Source organism: Helicoverpa armigera, chromosome 11 (assembly GCF_030705265.1).
Source record: "Helicoverpa armigera isolate CAAS_96S chromosome 11, ASM3070526v1, whole genome shotgun sequence".
Lineage (NCBI taxonomy): Eukaryota > Metazoa > Arthropoda > Insecta > Lepidoptera > Noctuidae > Helicoverpa > Helicoverpa armigera.
This window is the reverse complement of record NC_087130.1, coordinates 7,662,414-7,680,424: the sequence shown is the minus strand read 5'-3', so window position 1 is coordinate 7,680,424 and position 18,011 is coordinate 7,662,414. Positions and strand designations below refer to the sequence as shown.

Here is an 18,011-nt window from a genome sequence, read left to right as displayed (position 1 = left end):
AGTAAAGTGGATAGGATAGAAGGTTACAACTCTCGGTCGGAAATGATGAGTTTTCAGTCACAGATGACGAACCTGAGGGTCCAGGCGCGGTCCATTGCAGAGGAAAAAGAAGAACAGGACTCAATAGTAACTCACATTTAAATCGCGAGTGTTAATGACGTGTTACTTACAATTATAATGCATTTGTTGGAGTACAGTAATCTGTATTATTGCAGTGTTATCAACGGCTGTCTAAACATAAAGTAGGTAATTATTACATATACGGAAATGTTTTCATATTTGTTTTTTATTGAGTTTATTGTAGGATGAAAGGTATGATAGGCGCTTAAATTGCCCCATAAGTTTACGAAGGTTTCGAGTGTGTAAGTACAACATTTGGATAGCATAATCAAACTCACATATTTAAATAATGAATGGTGTAGTTTGGAATTATAAAATAGATGTAGATAATTTAAGTATACCTCTAGGTAGCGACCCAATTCCGATAGATTCGAACGCTCCTGTATAGTGTAGGTACCTACCTGCGTCATGTATCTACCTACTTGATGAAATCAATTAGGTCAATATCTCAGTGTTTGTTGGGGGAATATAATTATCATATTCTATCTGATTAACGTGCGCCACACGGACCAGAATCGAGATAAGCCTGCCCGGTTGACGGGTGCACACTTCAACACAGTCAAATAAAAAACAATGTAGCTAATATTTTAACATCATATATTTGTCTCAGGATGGGTTTCCTTGTTTGACAGCTCTGAGCCGAACACATATTTCATGATTACAATAAATTAATTTATACAATATTTTGCGAAAAAATCTCTATTATAATCTCATTTCACATTAATATTCGTTTAAAACGTCACGGACATACATTGAATAAGTAATTTAATTACATAAAAAGCTTTTTTATTTAATTTGCTAAGACTCAATGAATGGAGAGTGACTCTCTATAATCCAAGTATGATTGAAGACACCAAAATCATTTCTATTTTATGTTTATATAGCCACATCCGATATGGCACAATTTACGTACAATTGATTACAATTGAAGCTAAGTAGGTACATTACAAAAGTAATACGTTCTGCGAACGTTTCTTCAAAAAAATCTTATACACAAAAAATCTTTGACAATCAATGTACTTTGTATACGACTAGTGAATATTTAGGTGACTATTTCACTAAATTATGGAAGAATTACACTAAACAATTCGTCTAAATATTACTAAGCAAAGCTACTCGATTGTCAGAGGTTACCTAAAAACTAACTTGTTGAACAAACTCATAGAGGATCTAGATTTAGTTTGAGATAGGTAACTACAACTTTAAGACAATTTTGGCGTTAAATTCTTCGAATGTTTTGGCTACATTTACTTAAAATTATTGTCAGCAGTAAACTGCATTGATACGCGAAGGTATTATCTTTAGATAACCTCTTGAAATATCTTGCACACAATTGTCAATAAATGCAACAAAATATAGTAAATAACAACTAATTGAAACGTAACTAAACAATGACAATTTGTGCACCAATTCATATCACCAAATGTTGATAAATGCAAATTGTTAAACAATTTGATATGTAATCATAATAAACATGTAAAATTAACGTGATTAATTAAAAATAATATAAATATCACAACATACACATTCTACTACACGAACACGCGGCTTCGCGTTTATATTGAACTATTCGTCCTAGCATTTAGCTAGCAAAGATCTCTTCCCACACACATAAGCAAACTAGTATAAAGTATAAATGAACACAGACTTGAAATGGTCTCCATAATCATAATAGTTACTCAAAACCTCAAATTTTCAGCTGCATAAAATAAGTCTATAGTCTGTTTTTTAATCTCGTAGACTAAATTGACACTTGCAAAATGTCAAACTTTCTAATAATTTTGCTAGCTCTGTGGTGCAGTGTTGTACTTACGATACCGGTTCGTTGAATCGTAACTTTTTACAATAAGTCATCCTGAAATAATGGGCTTATCCTTGATGATTACGCATGGCTTTGCGTGGTCAGATATCCCTGGCAGTTTGTAGCACGTCGTACAGCCATGTGTACGTACGTGAATTTTAAATATAAAACTTTGAATGAATATTAAATTCGTCTATTATAGATAAAAAGTTACGATTCAACGAACCGGTATCGTAAGTACAACACTGCACCACAGAGCTAGAAAAATTATTAGAAAGTTTGACATTTTGCAAGTGTCAATTTAGTCTACGAGATTAAAAAACAGACTATAATTATACTAGAATCATAATAGTAAATCATAAGTACTGACAGAATGCTACAAAACACTAAATAGTCTCACGAAGGTAGACATTATTACGAATAGTTATAATTTTATATTCGTAAAAAAATACAAAAGATGGCATTCTATACATTTTGAACCTCTCCAAGTCTATCCAAATTGAATTTAATTTATTTATTCGTAAGTGGTTAAGTAATTGATCGAATCTTATTAAATAGAATAAGTATGTACTTAAAGTATACTTTGTTTTGATAAAGTTAATCCAACATTTACAATGAAAAATAAGTCAGATAGACAGGAAAGATAAAATGAGTAAGTATTTTAGTTTTTGTCACTTCATTACTTAACACTCAGTCGAAAGTCTTATTTTATATTAAAGTTAACTTTGTCCACACTTGTCAAAATGCCACACGACCACCTTACACATAAGTAGGCTCCCTGTCTCAGTCGAACAAACAAATGAATGCTCGTAGGAGTCCTTCTCCGAAGCATGCACAGCATCCTTTCTTTTTGCGTTTTTCTTCTGGCGCGAAGCTCGGCTGCTTGGGGCGCTTGGGGCGGCGCGCGCACAGCTTGCTGGGCTGCGGCTCGTCCACGGGCGGCTCGGAGCGCGGGCTCAGATGCACCGGCAGCGCCGCCGGCTCCACGGGCCGCGGCCTCGCCCAGCGCCGCAGCAGCGACTCCTGCTCCGCGCCCACCGGCACCGGCGCCGACAGCTTACGAGCGCGCGCCGTCACTAAAGCGCGCTCCATCGGCTCCAGAAGCTCCAAGCCCAAAGCTCGATCTAGCTCCTCTCCAGACAGCAGCAAGTAACGCGGACAATAAGCGAGCTCTCCGAGTGCCGCTCTCTTGTTGGCTGAAGTCAGTTCGCGCTTGGTGCGCTTGCAGGCTGCTGTGGCCCACCGCGACAGAGCTTCGGCCAGCACAAGTTCACTCGACACACGTAATGTATCTCGTTTTACTATTAGCGATAAGTCTTCATAAGTTAGCTCTTCTAGTCGTTCATCAGTCAGGGCGGTATCTGCGTCGTCATCTAGCACCAACAGTGCGTTGTGAGCTAGAGAGTCGCACCAGCGCGAGCATTGTGCGAGTGAGCGAGCTGCTGCGTCGTCGGAGAGTGCCGGTAATGGTGGTGCGGATGCAGCTCCAGGTAATCTTGCGCAAAGGAACCTTAAATCGCGTAAAATCTCTAACGCGACTCCTGCGTCTAACATTTCATCTAGACGCCGAGCGCAGCGCTCCGCAAGGGGTGCACACAAGAACTTGTAAGCTGCATCGAGGGCACAGCGCGCTGTGCCGACCGAGTTGAGCTGGGTGGGCTCGCAGTAGTGGTAGCGCAGGAGCTGCTCGAAGCCGCGCCGGTCGATGTAGTCGACGACGATGACGTCGGTCTTGCAGGCGAGCAGCGCGGCGAACACGGGGCTGGTGGCGGCGAGCACGCGCCGGTGGCCGGGGTAGCGCCACGTGTCGCCGTTGATGCCGGCCACGAACACGATGTCGGACTGCTTCTCGTCGTCGTAGAGGCGCGCGTGCTCCTCGATGTCGAGCGCGCTGGCCGCGTACTCGCCCGCCGCGCTCTCGTGCCCCGACTCGATCTCATCGTCTGAGTTCGTACGTGCTGGGTTGGTGACCACCGTCATTGTGATGATTTTCTTATTGCACTACCTGAAATCAAAACAATTTGCTTTCGTTAGGATACTTCTTTTTTATTGTTACTTTGAAAAACGTATCATCTGGCAATCAATAGACAGCCCATCAATTATAACATTTGTTCCGTTCCGTTCAAGTTCTTCCTTGTGCAAGATGCTAAACAGCGCTAGTTAACGTACAGTTAATACTTATTATATCCTGTGTGAACATATTATCAGTACCATATAAAGAATCGTTATTATTCTCAGTTTGTATTACGAATCATCTTTATGTGTTAAATGCATGACCAAGGGCAGTTTGTTCTGCCTGGTGTTAAGCATTGAAGATAAACAGTCTAATTTTATTCGGAATTATGACCTTTGTTTAAGTAGTTATGTATAATGTGCAGTATCAGTATTAAATATGTACCTAATAAGGGCTAATAAAGTGAATGTCCATTGTCTACGTTTGCATAAAAAATGCAGTGACCTGGTAATCGTGCAGCACTTGCAGGTCATTGCACCGCGAGCCCTACGATGTATTTCTATGCTGTGCTCGATTTTTCCGACTGCGCCAGAATGATAGGTACAGCTTATTATATAAGCAAAGATATAAAAAATACATTGACAATGTATGGCAATAACAACATTTGTATAATTAGACCGGTAATTAAATTCCTCTAAAATTATCATTACGAAGAACCCGATTTCGTTAAAAACAATAGAAACAATCTTAACAATCGCAATTAGGGACTGCGGAACACTTATCTCAGGAGTCTCCCGACTACGATTAAGTCGATTGGGCAATTGTGGGGTTTTTTATTTTTACAAACACAAAATATGAAGCTTTCTCTATTTACACGATTATTTATTTATTATGTACCCGATATGTACCGCTGCAATCATATCAATTAATGTGTGTATGTGTAAGGCTGAGTAAATATTCCCGTCACTAAAAACAACCCATAAACGGATATCATGACCCGATGACTCTAGCTAGATAACTAATTAATTAAACGAGTGCCAAACATTTTTATGAGTTATTTTGCAGAAGCATTGGAATGTTAGATAAGATGTTAGGTATACTCCTTTTAATCTAATCTCTTGTTTGAGTTTCGGTTCTATGTAATTAATAATCTATCAGAGGAAACTAGAGTTTACTTGGAACTGCCGAAACTGTCAGCTATCCCCCAATTAGCAACGAAGGCACGCGCCAATTTAATACCGGCCATTGTGCTAATTTTAGCAACAGATTAAGTTACGGGTGTATACAAATGCTGTTAGGTTGGAACAATTGGTTCTGTAAAGTAAATTCCAGTAGCAGGACCGCCGCGTCCGTTTTGCGAAACATCATGCGTCACCTCGCACATTCCCTAACGCATAAACAAAAATACACATTGAAATGTTTCTGAAGAGGATCACGCTTCTCGCAAGTGCTTCGGTAAACAAACAACATTTGTGCTAAACAGATTGTGGATATTGATCCACCCTTGATCTTTAATCTTGGTTTTTTTCTCTCTACATATCTGAACATAGCATCTATATTTTTTCTACTCATCGAATTTCTCCAAGACCTATCATAAATAGACGTATAATTAGGTAACTAAGTAATTGGTCCTTGATCCTACATTAGTGGGATAAACATCAGCTTATCGAACACTGTTCTACTAATTGTTCAACATGCAAAACATGATCTATCTCTTGCTTCTTATCTGTTGATTAGGACTAGTTTTTTTTCTTTTTGGGATAGTAACAAAAGATTGGGATTTTAGTTATAGGTACCTTCGCCATCCAGAATCAAAACAAAGCCATTAGGGTCCAAATAGATTTCGGATCATGTTTGTAAACAAGTGACTATCTGAGCTCTTAGCTCTGTTATCACATGTTTTCGTCCAAAAATGTGAAACATTCGATTAGACCGTTCTGTCTGAACCAGTTGTGAATTGTGCAACATCCCGTGGATCAGCTTCCTACTTCTCTAGAAACTATAATGCAGCGAATGTCGAAACGTAGGGACATTTTACGATAGAGCGCGGTTATTTGTGATGCCCCCGCTAACCCACATACATTCGCATAGCTACGGCGGCTGGATTTGCCCTATATTTAGAGACAGTAATCTATGGGCGCAATGTTACGAAAGCACAAAAGGTACGGCGACCGATAAACTAATATTAATAACAGGTGATTTTTCCTCATTTTATGTGTTTGTTGTGAAGGTAGGCTTGAGAGAAGCTCTAAATCGCAATAATGTTATAAAGGACGTGGTAATAAGGTGGTTTTATCTTTCTTTTACTTAAGATATTTACTCCAATCATATAAAAGACATCAAACATAATTTAGGTTAGAGTCGACGACATGAATGAACGAGTGTATCTGATTAAGGGATCCATTTGGTTCGCAGACGAACAATGATACCCACTTTATTCCGATTTCCATTTACAAAAGCTAACGTATTTATCGTAATCCTTATATTTGATGTTACATTCAGGCTTTCACGAAAATATATTTGTTTTCTGTGAGGTAAAATCTGTTTTCTACGTTGTTTGACAAGATATTAAAATGTGTAGAGCTTGTTAGAATTTTCGCTCGGAAAACCTCGGAGCTGTAGGTAATGAAGTTAGCTTGTAAAGTAGCGATACTAAATCCCCTTATTAGCTTCTGTTGTAGTCTAGTAATAAAATAGGCTCCATAATAGCTGCTTCAAAGAGTAGAGTACTTACAAAGGCAGTTTTCTTATAACATTCTTGGAGAAAAGCCTTTTGTTTGTTAAGATTTTAATAGCGAAAATTAGCTGCGTGGGCTTAACATCTACGTTACTTTGCCCCTTTGTAAGGCAGAAAACTTAATATTCTGTAGAGTGCATTTCAGAGATATTACAAGAAATTAGATTTTACATATAAAAATGGAGTTTTAATATGATTGATACGGTCGAGTGATGCCCTTAGACTTGCCATGCGTGGATCCTACCAGTTGCTTAACTTCACTGGCTACGATACCGCGGTGAGTGGTGACCTTGCTTCGAAGCCAAGGCTTATGAATTAAACCATCTGATCGTAACCACATCGACAGGATATGCTCTCTAAATACTGCTAATTGCATTAGGTTTATTACATTATACGTTCATACGTTGCCGTATCTGCATTGTGAATACGACGTGCATCTAGTTCCATCCATATTTCCAAACAATTATTATTTAATAATTAATATAATATAAGATATGTAATATGTATCTTGAATTCCAAGTAAGGAAAAAATATTAAAAGCAAAAAAGAAATAGCATTATGTCGGTCATGCCTGATTAAAAAAACATTTGATCTTTAATTGCGTATCTAATAAACCTCCGCAATACAAACTGTACTAAATATGTCAATCTTCAGTAAATAGCATATAAGAAGAAACAGCAGATTGGAGCAGACTGTCTCTGAAATAGAACGCGGCTGCGACATGCGGAAATGGATGTGCAGTGAATCGGCGCAGGCGCACCGTGCGCGCGCATGTGCAAACATGGCGCGGGTACGGCAACCAACACTTTTATACATTGTCCTCAATTCGCATACAAATACAATGCATATGCTATAATCTATGCTATGTTTGCATCAGTGAACGTATAGGTATACTGAAAAGGTAGGAAAGGTAGGTAAAAAAATACTATATAACTACGCTCAAATATTTGTAGCACGATCAGTATTTATGAACTGAAACTGTTAAATTATTATCGTTTTTAACAACTGAATTCATTTCAATTTCAGTATCCAATTAAAATGTTACCGGATAGCTTAAAGCGTATTCACGAATATGTTAAAAATTAACGTAACAGGGGATTACAGACAGTGTTGGATTTCCACGAAACGAGCTTTCAGTTTCATGATAAAAAAGCTCGTTTACCTAGATACGCTATGTAATATTAAATAAGCCTTGTTATGTGCTTTTTAAACTTTATAACATAGGTAGGTAATAAAATAATAATGTTTACTACCTTGGTAAGTACTTTTTACTCAAGTATACCTAAGTAGCTAAAAACGAATACTTTAACTGACTATCTAAGATCTGTATCAACTCAGAATTATTTATTTTTATATGTATTCGTTCAAGTTGATAACAATATTCTGAAAAAATGTGGAGAGCTTTAGATATAGGTACAGCTACAGCTCCCTATTCGCATAAAAGCGTCCAGGACATACACGAAATACTATTTCACATGAGAACTAACCTAACTAAATGGAAGTCGAGATCTCGAAGCTGCATACAATAACAAAACGAAGAGGGCTCAAGAGATGTATTCACTCTGAACATACTGCGCGCGTCCTCTAAATCCGACTTTATGTGAAATTGCATATTCTATTACATTTCAAAGTCTAGCTGAAGCTGAAATGAACCCTAGAGACAGCTATTTTAAAATTGCATGGTAGGGGAGATGTTCCTAAAACGGGTAAGCTAACGAAAGATGTTAAATAAAATAACGAAGAACATTACATGCGACTTGTATTTGTACTCATAGGGTGGTTTATATAATAAACTTTGGAAAACATAAGACAGTCTTAGTAATCTTCTTCAATATTCTGAAAAAAATAAAAAAAAATAAACCCCTTCGAAATACCCGCTTTGCCCTAGTGGGGGTCCTAAAACGGGTAACGCCTTTGGGCAAAGCAGGTAATGAATATCTTAGCCTCCTATTATCCAGGAAATCTTTATTGTTAATTAGTCTCCTTAATTACGTTAAACAGTTGTCTTATTTTGATCAGTCTAGATTACTCTTTTACGTCATTAAATGTTACATTTGAAATTATAATGCTACCAACAGATAATTTTGTTAAAAATCAAAGAAAAAATATTTAAATTTCTTTTTCACGCTGTTCCTGTTCTTTTTCAGCTCTCTGGCCACAGAGAGCTGAAAGCCATTTCTTTGTCTTCGATTAGCTTTCTGTGGGATCAATTGAGGAAGTGCCCCTTATTTTATTGGTGTTACATGATGATCCTCAGGTTGAAGAAGGATTGTAGTTTGTGATGGAGTCTTGCATGGTGTTATAAAATCCTTAAGAATTTGTGTTTCTGCCGTTATAGTCTTGCATGGTGTTGAAAGTTCTTCAATATACTGGCCTACTGCTGTTGGAGTATGAGGTGGACTTATAGCTTCGTCAAGAGGTTGCGGTCCAGTTTCATAACTTCCACATCCCACGAAGCATTCGAAGTTTTTCTTTTATATTTATTCACCCAATTAAAAACACAAATTAGGTATTTTTTACATTTGAGTCAGATAAATAACTGGTCAGCTAAATACATAACATAAATTGTTCCCGGGCAAATCGGGTAGTCACCCGTTATGCCCCTACCCGTTTTGCCCAAAAGCACGTTTTAAATTTCAACTACCTTAACCATAAAATAGTAAACAAGGAGACCACAAATTATTCACAATTAATCAGCATATAACATGCAAAATGATAATACAAAACTACGAAAACCATATCTTACACCATATTTGAATAGTTAGCACTAGAATTATACGATTTTTTTTAATAAGTTCAGCAAAAAGCTTTTTTTACGTCTTACGTCGAACACGCTCGCTCCAGGTGCGCGAGCCGACTGACCGTGATCGGCAGGGGGGTAGTGCACCGCTCTACACTCACAGGTTCACACTAAGATCTATAATATTCGAATGGCAAGGCCTACCCGTTTTAGGAGGGGTACCCGTTTTAGGAACATCTCCCCTATTATTTACAATATACTTTATTATATTTTTCACACTGCCTATTGTCGTTTACATAAATAATTAAATGCAAAAAGGTCATTCAGTGGCTTCAATTACTTAGCTCCTAAAATATTGATATTTTAACTGCACAAAGGTAAGCAAATATTAAAATATCCAGAATGAGTATAATGTTATTTGTTCGTTCAGTTTGGTTTCGTAACAAAACATTTTTACGGAATGACATTGAAATTATAGATGAGACCTGCCTTGTTGGCATCGTTTGTATATCTGCTAGTGCTAAGTAATCTTTTGTGCAGCCTCAAACTGTGGTCGAAATAGGAAGAATAAAGATTACAAAGGACGATGTCTGTCTAATTTATTTAGGCATATACCTACTGTCATTATTTATGTAGGTGTGTTCATGAGTTTCATTGTTACAGTCACTCAATTCTAATGTTCAAGACATCTACGAGCATTTTGATTGTGGAATAAAATATCTTTGGTATATCGTTAAAAAAACTTTTATATAGTTCATTATATTGTCACATTACTTTGGCAGTTGAAAGTATGACACCTAACTGTCTCCGCACTTTTTCGAAAAAACATAGCTACACCTGTTCAACTGGGAACTGTCTTATTGGTAATGCAATTGTTTACGCAACTAAACTAAATCCCTAGTAACATTCAATGCAAATAGGTAATGTCCACAATATGCAAAGCCACTTCCCTCGCACAAAGCCCTTACAATATTATGTGTTAACGTGTAATAATAGTTACACAACAGCTTCACGTAACGGTTAGTTAACACAATTTTAACACTGTACTTATTTGGAGTTCCGAATAAATATCGTTCAATAACAGCCTCCGAAATAACTCTGAATTTTGTCGGAAGTTAAATACTTCCTCCTAAACGAATCCTTAGAAACAACTGCTTCGTCAATTTGAAATAAAAAACTAATTAAAAAGGACCACAAATTAAAAAAGAACTTGACGGAATAGAAACCGTAAAATAGGAAAAGTCATGCTATTATTGGCAGTTGGAAAATATGAAAGCGGCGCTCATTTACTGAAGCCCCGCGATGGAAATGAGATTTCCTCGTGGCCGGTACACGAGGATAAGATTTCCTTATTTGTAGGTAAATGGTATTTGCGTATTATGGGCGATGGGTGTATCAATTTAGCCTATGGTGTGGGTACCACGGGAGCTGGGATGCGGCGGGGCGGCTGACCCGACCCGTGCCGGGCCGCCCTACTTACGCCCAACTGGGTCAAGTGTACACCGTCTCTACTGAAAACCTGCGTCATCGCGTCGGGAATTTTGGCAGCCAGTGTAACACAAGCATTAGAGGTATTCCATTCAATGCGACACTGCTAATCCCAAGTAGGTATATTTTAATGCATAAAATAATTATGATTTTATTCTACTTGAAATTAAAAATATATGAATCTACTTAGTTCAATAATAAATAAACCATAATTAACGTTCGAACACAAACCGCAAACGCAAGGGATAATGTTAGTGTTATTGTTCGTTATGACCTACCTAATATTTACATATTTATTTACTTAAAGGGAAAATAACATCGAATAACAGTAAAAATAACTTTATACGAACATCACCAATTTTATATAAGTATCTAGGTATGATTTAAATTAGTTTCGGAGATTAACAAAACTTCTAACAATAAAGAAAGTGAGATATTAAAGGGCATAATAATTGTATGCCACATTATTAATCCTTATGACATGAATAAAAATATACATTAACAACACAAATGCCATATTGAGATAACCCTCCTGTTACAGCCGAAGATACAAACGACCGCCCATAAAAAAGTAATATAAAATACGCGAGATTATAATTTATTTACAGGTTTAGAACGATGTGTCATATTACTTAGTCATTTCTTTGTTTATTGCGCGATATATTTCTCATTCAAAACATGTATATATCGATCATCGAAACTCCAATTTATAGACAGTTTTAAAATTTACTAGATCGACTTGAACGTAAAAATGGCTATAAAATTGTAAGGTCAATATTCTACTTTGAGTGATACAAGCTGTGAGCGGAATTAATTCACGCCCTATCTACAAATAGCGTGAATCATAAGAACTTGTGTGAACTAGTGCGATTTTTTTTCAATATCAAACGCTTAATAATGGTACGTATGTGCTAATTATTGCGGACTTCCGAACAAATATTGAGTAAAACTTCGAGGTAAATCCTCGGGCTTTGCCTCAGCAATATTCTACATAAAGCGATACCTTCTAAGTACTATAAGTAGGAACTCCGAAGTTAAAGCTTTCCAACAAGTAACTTTGTTGGAGCCGGTATCAAAAGGTTTTCCACGTTGAGTTCAATTCTCGAGGGTATTTGTGTTTGCCAAGTATCGACATTGGAATTACCTATTTATATTTATTTGCACACGTGTAAAGAGATTCTTGTAATAAAATGTTCTTTGTTGAATCTCATTTGCCTCGTGTATCATGAGCTTATTGAATAAATAGAGACAATTTTCAACTCTTCTGACAAAAATTGTACCTAATTAATGAATTTCTCGGTGAACATGTGAAGTTTGACAGTTTTGAAATTAATTAATTTCAGAGTTCCACTGCTACACCAATTTGCACTTATCACTAATTGAATTTCAGACATTCAAAAGCTTTGAACCAAACACTTTTTAGTGTTTCAAATAAGTTTTCACTTTTACTAACTACAGAACTGAAGCATGTTAAAACAGAACACAACTTTTCACTGCATTGTTAAACTTACAAGTCCTCGTACTAAGTTATTAAAGTGTAGTATTACACTAGAGAGCTTAACCAGATGACAACACAAGGCAGTAAGTAAGTTATCCCATATTATCCCACTTGTGTCCACAATTTGTGTGGGCGTTACATTAAGCTACCTCGTCGGATTACGTCCTTCACGACTTTGAACTTGGAATAAATGAGACTTGAAGTTTTACTAATGCAAAAGTACTTACTCAATTTTCACAGAGCACACACCATTCACATTAAGACATAAGACATACTGCGAGATAATTTCAGAGCAATAGGCTTATAAACCCATATATTAATCATTTCGTTTGGTCGAAAGGAAACTTTTCTGGATAGAATTCACATAAAGCTGAATTAAAGTTTTCCATAGCAAGTTTCCATAAAATCATCTATGGTGACGTAGTTTTACGAGCCGACCAACCGTTTGTACAAACGTACAGTCATCGGTATGTAGCTACAACGAATTAGGTACGTATTTGTAATACATTTGAATTATTCAGTAATAAACGGTAATTATTTGCATCACGGAAAATAATTTATTCGGTGCGTGAATGACAAATCTATTAGAATTGTTGATTCCATTCAAGCCTAGCCAAGAACGTCATTAGGATTCCTTAAGTGCATATGAACTAGACTATATATTGTAAAATATTTTCAGGTACCTATTTCGTTCTAAATAAAATCAATCTTAGCTAATACCTTAGTACCTTAAAATGTAAATGAAACAGTTCTACCATAAAAATAATACCTAACCTCGAAATAATGAAAATTATAAGTCGTTTGCCATTAAAATTAATGATTTTACATTAAAAGTATAATGCTAACAATAATTGTAGCTATTCATTGTGACGATAACTATTTCCCTATTCTTGAAATGGTAAGTGTCCTACCGCTCATAGTTACAATTGATTTTCCTGCAATACAAACTATCATTTGAATACCTTTTAGAAACATTTTAAAATAAGCAGGAATTCGAAGTTTAAGTTAATAGATATATCAATTTAATGGTATGGTATCATATTTAGTCCAAAGTAAACCCTATGATATGCGGTAAATGCCAAAAAAAAACTAAAATAAGTACCTTCTTATGTATGTATTTAAATGTATTAAGTTTTTGTAACAAAGTCATATTTGACTTTAACCATATGAAAGGCACAGAAAATTATACTTTGTCGATATATTTTCGTTATGAATATAATTTTAAACCGAGCTTAGTCATAATGTTGTTATGCCTAATCGGAGTACAAACCGCAGCGCTAATTATATTAATAGTGTAAAACATACAAGGCTGCGCGCGCGCCGCCCGGTATCACACCCCGTTCGTTGGTTGTTTATGTACTAATAGAGTGATTTTTTTGTATGTTGTCTACATGATACCTTGGGTCTTTGTATGTATTTTCAAAAAATCATCATACAAGTAGACATTTTCGATTAACTTTCCTTTCCTTATACTTATTTGTTGTATGTATTTCACGCTTTTATTTGCAAGTTTTTTTACTGAACATTTTTTTTCAATTCTCTGAAAATGTTTACTAATTAAACAAAATTCGACCAATCAAAATTGCATTACTTACTTTAATTAGCAACAGACGTTCTGACGTCAAGCAACAACTACGAAAAAGCAACAACTACATTCGAGACATGATTTGCAATATTTTTAAATAAACAAAAGACACTAGCAGAGAGAATATAGAGGACTCACAGATTCACCCATTTGATTAGAAAATACTCTAGAAAATCTGAACTAATTGTTCTGATGTTGACCAACAGGATTTACCCACATACAAAACAACCAATTATTGAGACAATTAACTACTCACCAATCATCTATTTTTGATTAAGGAAAATGGAAAGCTACTTTCTACTAAAGATATAAATATAATACATGCTCTAATGATACTCGCTACATTTGCAACAAAGAAATGTTCAGACCGACAGACAGATCAATGAACATTTTTGTGTTTCGGCGAGACAGACAGTAACTTTGTCATCTGATTTGGTTATGCAAAACAGTCTTTGTTGACATTGTTTAATTTAAGCTACGAACCAGATGCTTAATTGTTATTTTCTGATTAGATTTCTTAAAAGGGTCTGCTCTGCATTTTTACTAAAAAGCTTAATATTTTGAACAAGGTTCGAAGGTCAGCTTAAATACTCACCCTGGCTCACTAATACCAACCTATATGTACCTATTTACTCGATTTGAATAGCGGCAGAGACAATAATCACTGCTACTATATTCGCGCGACCAGTCATTATTTCTTTTCGCGACTTTATACCTAACATGTTTCAAACTGGCTATAATTAGGGACGCTTTTACGTTTCAAGACAGTTGATTAAGAAATTTGCATTATAACAAGCAAGCTTAACGGACCAGCCACCTGTGTCTGGCTACACAGATGTTCTGATTTTAGTCAACTCTGCCAGCTTTTTAAAAGTTGTCTTTAATAAAAATTGTAATCTTAAAAAATTCTGATCTTACACAATTTTTCTAATACATAGGTTTCATTTCATAGTTATGAATTAGTGAGCTTACTTTATTCAACAGTATATATCTATAATGTATATATAAGGTATATCTTTACTTTTTCTAGCAATAGCTATCAATTACTTCCTACCGTTATTATTTATCAACAAAAAAAATAAGCACTAAAACTGACAATAGAATTAGCTGACTTAATTAGCATACCAGACGTGTGTCTGTCTCGTTGCACAAATGCAGTGACGCCAGTGCCTTCGCGACTGATTAATTCATCTGTAACTTTGTGTTTCCATTGACTGTGTTTTACAGTTAATATAAACAAATAAATGAAGTTCAATACACATACTTAGAGGTTTTTTTATTTCTCCTTTTTCTTTGGAGTCAATAATATAGACGTGTATCTAATAAGTTTACCATTTTCTTTTATTTCTCATTCCATTGATTCTTGTGTTCTAAGAATCAAATAAAAAGGCCTTTTTTTTCAAATATTTACGTTGACCAAAATCGATAAAGACAGGCTGTCAGTTTCGTTTGCCGTACCTAAAAACCGTCCCTAAGGGCATACCCCTACCTATATTTTTCCAGAGCATTATCCGTAGGTAAACTCAAAGCTTTTTATTTGGAAAATTCGTCATGGCTTGAGGTATTTTTTTCTAAATAGGTGAGTATTTATTAAATATCTTGGAGGCGTCGCACGTTTAATATCGATCATTCCTTTCATAAGTGTGCATTTTGCATCATGTTGGTACAGGTTATTACAAATTCTTGGAACGTTTCAATGAACGCAGACGTGAGGCATGATTCAAATCGTACGCACTTTGGAAAACTGCCAATATGAGAGTAATCGTACAAAAATATGAATTATCGTATGTTCTTATGAACTGAACATATAAATATACTGGACTGTCATTCGGATATGTGAATAATTGAGTTCTCAAATCAGGTAAGTACTTAAAGATTTTATGCTATCAAGAATAATTTACTGATATCGAACTCGTAAAGCTAAAATGAGTTTATACAGGTCTCGAAATGGTATTTGATTTAGATTAGCAAGAGGTTTGTGTTAAATTTTGGATATAAGTGGCGTGTATAGGACTTTTTCTTTGTGCATATAACAAAGAAAAAGAAATATCTAAGCACATTATTTCTATAGGTACCTAGATAGATAAGATATGATTCCAAAAGGATCTTATTGACTCTTCATAATTACAGACTAATGGCAAAGTTTAGATACTAACGCACGCAGGCAATAATATCGAACCAAATATCGCAATCGCAATTCATTGATATACCTACCTACGTACTTAGGTATACTTAGTTAATGTATCGACAAGGTAGGCTTCAACAAGTGAACCAACCGATGATAATAAGATGCACGACACCTGATAAACTATTCCATAAAAACTACATAATTAAGTGTTTACAGTAACGTTAATGTCTTGACAATAACAATAATAAGGTAAGCACTTTATGTCAAACGTGAAACATATATTTGTTACCATTTCACGTTCACTTGAATACAATATCGCTATACACTGGAAAATTTTCAGCGATTTCCCTACGAAACAAAAGCTACCGTAAGCTCAGTACAAAACAAAACAAAATTATATTACCTGTTGTGATGTGCGTTGATCTGTCAAACAGAAGCAAAAACTGTTCACATTTCAGTGGTGAATCATCTCCCGGCGGCAATGTGGAGCGTCCCGACACGTTAGACTGATGTAGCACTTCACTGAATACTCAATAGTTCTGGATTTGATGAAATTGCAAATGATTTGTAGTATTTGTGTTGTCGCGAGTGAGGAGCACGTCCTGTAGTGAACGTGGTGCGTGTGGTATTGCTCGCAGGGTGCCCGGGGCGCACCGGCGCGCGCCGCCCGCCCTGCGCGACCTCGCCCGGAGCCGCGCGGCTTCAGCGTTCAGCACGAGTCACGAGCGACGCGTGCATTGCGACTCGCAGCCGACTCGCGCTCTCGCATGCTAATATTAGCGGCGGCTTGCGGAGCAAGAGGCGCGCTCACGCCGAACCTCCGATGATAAGTGTCTGGCTGGCGAGCGAGACTGGGCAGCCGCCCGCCTCGCCACGGCGCATGCGCGGCACACACATCACAACAAACAGTAGCCGCTAACTTACATAGTAACCACCCATTATTGACTAAACTATGAGCTGCGAGCTTTATGAAGACTTCATGATGTTTCACCTGACCTGCCGTAATAGCGCTGCAACTGCTGCTTGATTATAATTAACAACATATGCGCCTTAATTAATGAGTATAATGTGGGTAAACTTACAGTGCTCACTAGAGTTATGTTCGTATACTTACATGGGCATGTAAAATTAGTAGACAGATACTTACATATTAGGTATGCATTTCTGTTAGACGCCGTTAGATCGATCTGCCTCCTGCTGTGCAGACTTTATTGTTCAATTTCTGCAACGTGTAATGTGTGCAATAAGTTCATCACATTCGACCTTTTTTACAACTCACATGGAAAGTTCATGTTTATTTATAAGTATACCAAAAACCTGCTAAAGACATCTTCAAGGTGAAGGTTCATGACCGAAGTTCAGCACGTGAAAGACCCTAGAACTCACTGAAATTATCAGAAATGAACATACCCACATAAGGTCGCTCAAATAAATTTCGAGAAGAGTTCATATCAGCGAGACCTTGAAATGACTAATCAGACAGCTTCTAAACGGTCACTGTGATATTTGGTACTCATACAAAACACTTTTTGTGAAACTCTTATGAGTAGGTATCTGGTAAAAACCATTACCGAAATAAAATTTTAAATCATCACCACATTTTCGTTGTAACTACTACCTATGCATGTGCCAACGCTGATGACGATTTTTACGAAAGTTTCGTCAAAAACTTTATGATTCAGTACCTGGCTAAACATTTCATATTAACAAGTCCAGTACAGATTACAAGCATCCTCCGAGCCTTTTCCCAAACTATGCTAGGGTCGGCATCCAGTGTAACCGGATGTAGCTGAGTACCAGTGCTTTACAAGGAGCGACTGCCCTATCTGACCCCCTCAACCCAGTTACCCGGGCAACCCAATACCCCTTGGTTAGACTGGCGTCAGACTTACTGGCTTCTGACTACCCGTAACGACTGCCAACAAGTAGGTACAGATTACAAGGCATTCAGTAAAAACAC

The 18,011-nt window shown here is 36.7% G+C and overlaps 1 protein-coding gene across 2 annotated transcripts; it reads right to left on the bottom strand.

Moving 5' to 3' along the window:
• Positions 1 to 700: 700 nt before the first annotated feature.
• LOC110378080 (BTB/POZ domain-containing protein 6-B) lies at positions 701 to 16,951 on the bottom strand. 2 transcript variants are annotated; one of them, XM_021337188.3, is made up of 2 exons: positions 16,455 to 16,951; positions 701 to 3,926 (listed from the first exon to the last, which is right to left on the bottom strand). In XM_021337188.3, exon 2 carries the CDS (start codon positions 3,899 to 3,901, stop codon positions 2,705 to 2,707), a length of 1,197 nt encoding a protein of 398 aa, XP_021192863.2. In that variant the 5' UTR covers positions 3,902 to 3,926; positions 16,455 to 16,951; the 3' UTR covers positions 701 to 2,704. The 2 variants fall into 2 exon arrangements, with proteins under 2 accessions (XP_021192863.2, XP_063892951.1); XM_064036881.1 differs by lacking the exon at positions 16,455 to 16,951 and adding an exon at positions 12,566 to 12,707.
• Positions 16,952 to 18,011: the final 1,060 nt, after the last annotated feature.

Bases quoted from the DNA above. Each gene is read 5' to 3' on its own strand.
- LOC110378080 (XM_021337188.3), bottom strand. From the start codon at position 3,901: ATGACGGTGGTCACCAACCCAGCACGTACGAACTCAGACGATGAGATC.